The 10,239-nt window shown below is 44.1% G+C and overlaps 1 protein-coding gene across 1 annotated transcript in view; it reads right to left on the bottom strand.

Moving 5' to 3' along the window:
* The window catches only part of prex1 (phosphatidylinositol-3,4,5-trisphosphate dependent Rac exchange factor 1), an 84,353-nt gene that overhangs the window by 5,351 nt on the left and 68,763 nt on the right, over positions 1-10,239 (bottom strand). Inside the window, exons 27-35 of the mRNA XM_022757486.1 lie at positions 7,616-7,704; positions 6,918-7,000; positions 5,904-5,994; positions 5,622-5,750; positions 5,483-5,524; positions 4,273-4,490; positions 3,925-4,027; positions 1,354-1,497; positions 339-453 (exon numbers count right to left, since the gene is read on the bottom strand). Of these exons, the coding sequence (XP_022613207.1) occupies positions 339-453; positions 1,354-1,497; positions 3,925-4,027; positions 4,273-4,490; positions 5,483-5,524; positions 5,622-5,750; positions 5,904-5,994; positions 6,918-7,000; positions 7,616-7,704 (1,014 nt within the window). The remainder of the gene's footprint in view (positions 1-338; positions 454-1,353; positions 1,498-3,924; positions 4,028-4,272; positions 4,491-5,482; positions 5,525-5,621; positions 5,751-5,903; positions 5,995-6,917; positions 7,001-7,615; positions 7,705-10,239) is intronic.

The following is a 10,239-nucleotide window of genomic DNA, read 5'->3' on the forward strand; positions in this document are numbered from 1 at the left end:
AATCTAAATAAACACATACATGCTTATATGCATATACACACTTATTCTCACTCTCTCACTCCCAAACAACCTTGTTTAGGATTTAATATTTTATTATATGGGCAATATAGTGGATGTGGGACTTTGTTAAGGATAAGTCTGAATAAATGATACAGCTCTCACCTTGAAAAATTCTGGACCTTGAAAACAGTCAGATGTAAAGTAAAACAGCAATCTAAGCTCACTTTCTGCGTGCTTATGCAACACCATAGGGTGAACTCTCCCTTTAAGGTGAAATCTATCCAGAGTGCTAGTGAGTAAACCACTGGAGGGCTGTGATGCAGTGTAGCATAGAGTACCTGAGTCTGCGATAGTAGGCCTTGACCTTCTCTAGTGAGACCGCGTTGGTGCGCTGCTGGAACTCCTCCATGGCAGCGTAGTCCTGCTGAGACACTCCCTCTGGACGCTCCAGCGCTGAGTAAAGCAGGCGGGGGGGCAATTAGTTCAACACTCACGGGCACACACTTATATGATCACATTGTTTCATGCCCTTGAACTTTAACCCTCACCTCAAACCTCATCATTATCCCCCCACACGACAGTGAATCTAATTTTAATGTTAACTCTGAACACCAGATCCATCGATTCCAACCAACCTTAACCATAATCCTAACCTCGCCTCGAAAATAACATTTTATATAAGTATTATTTTAGCCAAGAATCACCTTATTTTACATCATTTATTTAATCCATATGAGAGGACATGTTCATAGATATGACCACACACACACACACACACCCACATACACTTCAGCAACTGCAATGTCACAAGGTGCCCCACACTTCTGCTCAACCTGTAGCCAAGACTCTCTCCAGTAGGTGGTGATGTTGATCCAAAGATCAGCACTACTTAATTTGTGTCGTAGCACTTTCTTCATAACTGAAGTACATGAGAACAATATGAGCTCTCTCATCGAGTTAGTTTTCCGACTGGAGCGTGTATTTGGAAAATTAATGGCTATTTGGCAGACAGGTATGATGCATAATGGTATCTGCTCATACCGGCCCGACTGAGACTGATGGAGAACTAGAAGGAGCCTGGTGGAGTGTTTTAAATTGGCAATAGAAGGCTTCAGTCTAACTTAATAAAGGCACATCAAGGTTATCAGGAAATGTACATGTGTGAGAGGCTGCGTAACGTATTTAGTGTATCCAAATGATTCAATTCCACATAAGCGATTTTGTGTTAAGACAACATCAATCGAGAACAAAAGTCCACCCTGTTTGCCACATGCTCGACAGCCTGGACCTATTCCCCAGTTGGCAGTTTCCTCACTTCCTCCAGTCCCTCTGTCCCAGTCTGCCCAGTCTTACCCTTGGTGAAGAGGACGGTGTGGAGCTTCAGGCTGCCTCCGTTCTGCAACCGACTGGGCAGCTCACTGAAGTGACAGCTGTCCAGGTACAGGGTGACCCTCAGGGCCTGTCGGCTGCCCTCCACCTGGTAACACACCGGTGTGTCTGCAACACACACACACACACACAGACAGGGGAGACGTTAACAAGACTTGTATTATACTTTTGGCTGTCTGAGCAACTCAATAAATAAACATGAGAAGTGTAAGGCGCTGTAGAGTTTGTTACCTTCAGATATTTTGTTAACGATGTCTACAGAGCGACAAATTCTGCATTAATAGCAGACTAAGTGACAGTTAATTAATAGTGAAGATTTATAGTGAACACAAAAGTACCTCTGCGTACTGTCCTCTGTGACTGGATGTGTATGAAAGTCTACACAAAAAATCTCACACTCTTATAGTGCAGGTTTCCAAATGTCATTAAAGACAGAACTGCTGCATTAGTGAGCACCATCCATCATTTCAAATGTTTATTATGTTTTTCCTACCATGACCTCATAAAACCACAGTCACTGAAGTCGTATCAGAAGTTCAAACCCTCCAGAACTGAAGGTGGAGAGCTCACTGATTCTCCAGCCTTCGTTCTGCCGTGACACTGCCACACACAGTAATGACTGCACACACAGTAATGGAAAGAGTGACAAAAGTCTAGTTAAATATAACAGTAGAAGTTACCTGCATATTAGTCATGTTAGGAAAATCAGCAGTACACATACTGTTATGTGTGTCAGCTGTTATTAGTGTAGCAGCAGCTCCCAAACATCTTTTGTGTCCAAATGATTGTGCAGGACGAATTGACAAAGGTTGATCCTTGATATCATCATGTGCAGCAATGACATATGTTCTCTTTAGATATTTATGTTGTTGTCTGTCTGACGTTTTTTAATCTTTTAAATATCATCATGCAACTAAAACAACTGCAGTTTAAAAGAATCTGTTCACACGGTACCTCTCGCACGCAGAGCAGTAACCTTTTCTAACTCTACGGACAACATGACTGGTAATGATTCATAAGTCTGACTCGTGCTGATTCCTCCTAACATTTTCCGACTGTGAGACATGAGCAGTTCTCAGAAAATGGAAAAGACGACCTTTACTGAGGGACCTCCAGGGTCAGCGCTCTTTCCTAGAGAACCCATCAAGCCGTAATCCTGTGGAATTGGCTGTGATGCTTCAGGCTGAACTCAGGGGCCACAGACTCCGCGATGCTTACATGACTCCATCTAACCTATAGCTCCCAGCTTGCTGAAGATGCCATTAGTAAATCAATACTGTCCGATGGACGCCGCCGCCGCAAACCATCTGCCGGCGCTCCAGCAATCTGAGCTGAATATGCAACTTCAGGAAAGCAGTTTGATTAAAGTGGAGAAGACAAGGTCTGCGCTCTTTATCTCAACATGCCGGTCGCATGTAAAGAATATGACAGTGAGAGTCATTAGTTTGCATGTTTGTGCACAATATATGCATGTGCACTAAATACTTTCTGCTGCTGAGTGTGAACCTGGAATAGTAAATCCCTGCCTCATCCACAGCTTTGCCTCCTAAAATGAGAAGTGCATGTTGTGCGTTTCCTTTGAGCGGCAATCTCTGCTGGCCATATTGAGGCAGCTGAAAAGAGGACTGATTCAGGATGCGGTCGTCCTTTGTATCTGCTGGCTTTAAGGGCTTCTGGTAGCCTGCAGCACTTTCAGCGAATACAGATACTAAGGTTATTAGGAGGCACAAAGGTCTTAAACTTTATATACACGGCCATGTAAAGATTCTCACAGTGCACACTTTAAATAAGCCTCACTCTACTGCACCACACCACTGCGTTGAAATGCTTACTCTGAATTAAAATGTTACAACCTTGAGTGTTTTGGGAGGAGAGAAGCAAACGCAAACCATAAAATCAATTTGTCATTTTCATGCTCCAAAAGAATATTTCCCCGCTGCAGCACAGCCTACATGCTGATACAAGAATATAATATATGTGTGTTTAATTGTAATGCTCGAAACCGACCTGTGGCCCTTTGCTGCATCTCATCCCCTCTCTCTCTCTCTCTCTCTCTCTCTCTCTCTCTCTCTCTCTGAATTTCCTATCTCTCCTTCACTGTGGCTATCAAAATAAAGGCAAAAAAGGCCCAAAAAATAACTTTGTGTATAACTTTGGGTGCTTCCTCCACATATGCGCAAATGTTTCATGTGTCTCAGAGCAGCACTCAAGTTTAAATGAAGCCCTTCACAGCCCGACAGGAGCGACCGTGTTATCTGTGATAGACGGACAAAGAGGACTTTAAGAGACTACATGCTCTGTCCTTGTTTAAGATGATTTATGGAGCTATTATACTGTTGTTTTAGCTCCCTATTCAGTTTCTCCACTGAAAAGAAAATTAAATCTGCAATGGCAAAATGACAATTTCACCCTCAATAGCTTCCATACATGCACATAATGGAACTCTTTTCAGAGTTGGTCAAACCATACAGCTGCTCATTAGCAGCAGTCTGGTTTGAATGGGCCAAGTCAGTCTTTGTTGATGGAGTCTCTTACTTGCGACTAGACACTCATCCTCCAGTTGCCTGAAGAACACAGTGACTTTGTCCAAGTCCAACAGGGCGGCCTTGGTGTCCTCCAGCATGGTCCGCTCCTCCTTCTGTCAGAGGAGAGAAAGACACCTCAGAGGTTGCACCAGGAGAGTTCTGGTGGTTGTGACAACAGCTGCGTGACTAGAAAGCCATAAAGACCCAGGAACGCACCACAAATGGATGGATGTAACAGGAGATGCAGACCATTACTGTGTTTGTTTAAAACTTCTTCAGGTAAGATTTTTTATTTTTAAAAATACATAAATTAGAAACCCTGTTGGTCGTCAAATGAAAATATCAAACCCGTCCTCACCAGGTGTGGTGCCAGTGTGGACTGGAAGTGCAGCAGGACACCGATGACGGATATCTGCTCCAGCCACTTACGGCTGGTCTCCTTGCCGTCTTCCTGGTACTCGCCGGCGTTGTTGAAGCGCGACCGGAACGCCGCCAGCAGCTGCTCGGCCAGCGTGCACAGGGCGCCCGTCGCTGCCTGGCAGAAAATCACGTCACGTCGCAGCTGCAGAGACGTGTCTGGTTTGGGGGGGGGAGATAGGGAAATTTTGATGTCAAAGAGTGATGGAGGGAGTTCGTCAGGACACAAAAGGGGGAGAAGTTATGGAGAGAAAATATGAAAATGGAGCGTTCAAAAAGATGAGAAGGTCAGCGGGCAGGAGAGGGAGACAGCCCGATCTCCCACTCTAACTTTCCTCATTACACATTTCTTGGACTTCCTCCAATACATATACTTTATTCCATTAGCCTGGATCCCCGGAGAGGATATCTCCCATTAACTAACACCATATGCCACCGAGCACAGTTCAAAGTGACTGGAGCATCATGTGCTTCCACACCAAACCTCTTTCTGTACAAACAAACTGAACAACTGGCCTCAACCTGGACATGATCCTGCTCTGGAAAATGAAAACATGGCAGACGTCTCCGTCTCTTTAGAATCATTTAATTACAGTGGAAACTAAGTAAATTTAAACATCTGCTTTATCTTTGCTAATGAAGCAGACGTGATGAAATTAAAACACACTTGATATATGACTATTATAGTCACTGTTCACTGTTAATGTAAACATGGACGTGCGCTTTTTCTAAGCTAATGTTACAACATGAAAGAAATACAGAGAATAACACGAAAACCTCATTAAATGGTGAAAAATTCCACAGACACTGGATTCTTGACATTTTACATAAATCATTTTTAAAAATCTAATCATCTTTGAAGATGTTTTTCAGGACCTGCAGATGTAGAACTGGCTGTAATTTCACATGATGGATGATCTCATTTGCAAAAGGAGAGAAAACTGTTGGAATCATTTTTAAATACTCCAGTTATGAGACCTTTCCAGCTGCCGGAGACCGAGTTCTGCTGAGTGATTGCGTGGCCAGCTCTGACATCTCTTCGGGTGAACTTCTGGAGAATTAGAGCCGGGGTTTTATCTAGTTTGATTATCTGCCTCCAGCTGGCTCTAAGTGTGAACTGCTTTGTGTCTAATAGTCACATATTACTCTACCTGTGCACTTGAGCAGAGCCAGGAGAAGCTGGTTCTTTCCATCTGTGGAGGTAGAAGGAAAACAAGATGGAGTCACTGATTGTAACTGTATACGACCACATGGTAGGAGTGCGTGTGTGTGTGTGTGTGCTCCACTAACCGTCCACAAATCTCTGCAGGCTCTCCACCAGCGTTTTGATAGAGTTGGGCAGGTTCCAAGGGTCCTCCTGGATGTTCTTCTGGATAATGTAACGACAACGAAGCGTCCAGTCTTCTGTTTGACGAAACTCTGTTCACATAAAACCCAGGAAATGTATGAGTGTGTGTTGTGTAACAGTTCTATTAACAGAAACGTGTCGACACGCCCTTTCACCTTTCAAGCAGCAAACACACACACACACACACACACACACACACACACAGTAACAAATACAGCATGTACCTGGTTGGCTGTGGTCTGAGTAAAAGTGCTTGGTCTCCTCACAGGCCTTGGTCATGACAGGTCCTTTGAGGAGGCTGTTGATGGAGTCGACCTTTGTGTAATAATCAAAGCACACACGTACATGTACATGCACACGCACGCGCACGCACACACACACACACACACACACACACACACACACACACACACACACACACACAGAAAGATCGTCAGGTAATCAATCAATATTTCATCCCTTATGTTCTGCACACATTTCCTTCCTTTCTTCTACCAGCTCGCTAATTTCTTCCTGTGTCATTCAAACACACACTCACACACAACTCTGCAGTAACGTCTGGCATGGGTCTGTCAGCATTAACAACAACAAGGCTTGTGTTTGTAAGCCCCCATAGCTGCTGTTTCCATGTGGAAAAAACTATAGCAGCCAAAGAGGGGGCACCCCACGTGGAGTCAAACAACATCAAATGCTGGTAAGAGGAGAAGAAAAGAGGTATGGGTGTCTTTAACTGAATCAACATACTGGTGAAAGCTTGTGTGTATTTGTGTGTGTGTGTGTGTGTGTGTGTGTGTGTGTGTGTGTGTGTGTGTGTGTGTGTGTGTGTGTGTGTGTGTGTGAGAGAGAGAGAGAGAGAGAGAGAGAGAGAGAGAGGAGAAAGAGAAGAAAAGAAAGAAAGGAAGTCAAGCGAAAGATGAGAGAGAGCCCCGGGATCCTGAGCAGAGGACAGAGAGAGAGCTGCATGAGGTAACTCAGCCCAGATGTTGACTGATTACTATCACAATCATCTGTCCCACATGGTTAATGCTGACATGTGTGTGTGTGTGTGTGTGTGTGTGTGTGTGTGTGTGTGTGTGTATGTGTGTTCTTGTTTCACTATCTTTCAGTTTTACATCTTCTGGCTGTGTTTAAACTCCAGTAACATTAGATGATCCACATTTCTTTTTTTGTGAATAAAGATTTTGAAGAAGAAATTCAGCTTTTACTCCAGACTCTGGAAGTACAATCCTAGAACTTACCTGGTTGAAAAGGTGCTCGAGGCAGCCGTGCAGCTTGTCCTGTTTGTCTGAGGGAATCCTCATGTCACACGGCAGCTCATCCCCTACCAACCAACCAAACAAAAAAAACAAAAAAACAAAACAAAACGTTGAGGAGAGATCACACTCTCGGACATCGGCGTTTATTGCACATATTAAACAAGTTAATGTAAATCCTGATGCATCAAATTAGAGAGGATTCATTTCACCACAGACTCATTGTGGGATGTTTGTGACGTCAGACTAATAAAGACGATGCGATAAACAGCAGTGGTCACATACTTGGCTCACTGCACAAAAAATGCAGCTGTGGGGGTTATGAAATGTTGTGTCTAAAATATCTGACCACAGTGACCTCAAAGAGATGTCTACTGTGAAAGCATGACATTTCATCAACATTATCACAAAGTAAATCATCTGTTCTAACGCAAAACATCCATTATTTCTCGTCTCTGTTTGACACAGAGGAAGCATATGTTTGCCTCAGCCGAGCTTATGTTGTTTATGTTGGATTCACGTTGGACAATGACACGTTTTATTCTCAAGCGCCTGATCTGAAATGATCGTTGTATCACTTGTAATCCAAATGTACTGAGACAAAACAACATGTAACTGACTAAACACTGAGACGTTTCCTGGATAAACATCATCAACAAAAAAAAAAAAAAAAATGGATTTACCTGATCCCATCTCATCACTCCCCAGGTAGGAGCTGTTACTCCGCACGCTGGTGTAGGACAGGACCGAGTCTCTGTTGCTGTTGCATTCGCTGCAATGAAGCACAAAACACACAAACAAACAGTTAAAACGCGTCACACGGCCGAGGGTTCATTCCGCTCTTCGACCACAGAGGGGATTTGGAAAGCGGCGTCTTGTAATTATGCTGCCAAATAATCCCTCTGATTGTAAATGCCTTTTCTGATTTACAGTACGTGAGACCAAAGGTAATTAAATGTTTCTCACAGTAATAACCGCCTCTGGTTTACACAGAGAGGCATTCACTCAACTGTAGCTGCGTCAGACTCCAAAACATTTGACTGATGGTAAATATATACATTAGACTTTAAACTCTGAAATGGAGCTCACCTATATACACAGATACTTTTATAAACACATGCTCCGTTTCAGTGCTGCCGGTGTGTTACGGTACAGTAACCAGGAGAACTTCTGTCTTCCTCGGACAGTTTTATAAAAAATTATTCTGGTCTGGTATTTATAGTCGTACGTCTACGTGAAACGACATGATTACCGGGAGCACGTGGAAGATTTATGTGGCTCAAATTATATGTCGCTTTAAGTGAGCGCGCTCGCGACTCCCCTCAGAGGAGCTCTGAATGATTCACAAGCAGAATTACCATGACAAACGGCCTACGAGCGACTATGAGCTACAAAACGACAACACCGGCTTTGTCTTCCTTTTACTACTATGCGGCTTGGCTGGATGACAAAGTGGGGGAGTCAGGGGTGGGTATCAACCTGCCGGGGTTTTTCTGCGGTCCCTAATGTGTGTGAATATGTGTTTGTGCTGGAAGGGAGGGAAACTGGCTGCACTGGAGCTGCTACAATTACAGGGAGAGAGTGAGTGTAGCCATCTTTTAGTAGTTTGGCTTGAATTCTTCACTGGCTTTTTACTCACAGACACACAATCATGCAAACACACCATCACACACTCACAGTAATATGTGTCTATGCACTAGCAAATCTAGACATGTTGTTTTCTTTGTCTGGTTTCCCTCTATCCCCCTCCTCTTATCATACTTCAATCCTCACATTGCTTTTATTTGTTGCCTAATATAAACACAATTCCCTCAGTCCCGACGGGCCCTGTACTATTCCCCTTCTGGCTCTCTGCTTCTGCATGGGGAGTTGTGTTTTCCACCTGAATTCAGAGACATACACACTCTGTCTGTCCCTTTCTCACACACACACACACACACACACACACACACACACACACACACACACACACACACACACACACACACACACACAAGGCTGATTTCCAAATTTAGCCTCACACACCTCCTGCCAAAAGTGTGAGCACCACAGGGTGATGTATTCGCAGCTTGAAAATCAGGTGAGAATGCATTCATAAACACACGTTGGGATCCCAAATGAGCATCTCATTAACAGCTTCCTCTGAGGTTGCTTCTTTAATTGTAGCCACGTCCCATTTGCATTACGGCCTACTGCTGAAAACTAAAAATGCCAGCCCTCACTTGAATTTTTCAGTGTGGTGTTAATGGCCATATGCAATGCGATGCACAGTGAATGTAACTTGGTTTGAGATGTGTAGAATGCGTATTGGATTGATTTTGAGCACGCTCTTCTCTGAGGAAACAGAGGTGACGTACAGCACTCTCTGACATGTTTAGCTAAGGAATCACTTGAGATACATTCTGACGCCGGAAGTGAACTGCAATCTGTCTTAGCTGGATCTGGATCTGGATCTGGACACACTTTAGATAATCCTAGATGCCAGACAAAAGGTCTTAACAGGGCCATAAACACACACACATAGACTTTTGAGAGCCAACAGAGTTACAGATTTATGACGGACACAGTGTACCAGAGTTTGGAACGGACGCTACTTGACGATAATTTCTTCACACGCTCTGTTCTTTCTGTGTATTTCTGTCTTTGACCCCTTATGTCTGTGTGTGTGTGTGTAGAAGCCAGTTTCTCCTGTCCTTGTTCTCACATTATGTTCCTCACAGGCTGTACTCGGCCCGTGACCTCCGACTGTTGAGCTCTGCTGTGGTCTGTCACCACCTCAGGCTTTAATGTCTGATTATCTCAGCAGGACACGCCACCCACCTCTAAAACACAGTAGCACTTTTCATCACATCCAAAATTTCACAAGTGGGATGATTCATCAACGTTCACTATGGAGCTTTGTACTGTTACCTTGAACAGTATTTTTTTTTCCACTGGGCTTTAAAACCCTGAGTAAACACCTCAGTGTGTGTGTGTGTGTACGTGTGTGTGTGTGTGTGTGTGTGTGTGTGTGTGTGCGTGTGTGTGCACCACACGTACAACAGCCAACATTTTCCTTTACATTTTATTGTGATGAGGTAGCTGCGTTTCACATGCCGTGGCCGGGTCTTAATGACAGAGTGGGTGAGGAGGCCGCGCCCCAAACATTTGGCTGTATTATACACCAGCCCACCACACCAACAACCAATAACTACATCTTAGTGGGTGGTGGAGGGTGGGGCTCAGTGGAGCACGGCCCAGTGAACCGTGCACACACACACTCTCTCACACACACACACACACACACACACACACACACACACACACA

This window comes from Seriola dumerili, unplaced genomic scaffold (assembly GCF_002260705.1).
Source record: "Seriola dumerili isolate Sdu_G_001 unplaced genomic scaffold, Sdu_1.0 BDQW01000278.1, whole genome shotgun sequence".
Lineage (NCBI taxonomy): Eukaryota > Metazoa > Chordata > Actinopteri > Carangiformes > Carangidae > Seriola > Seriola dumerili.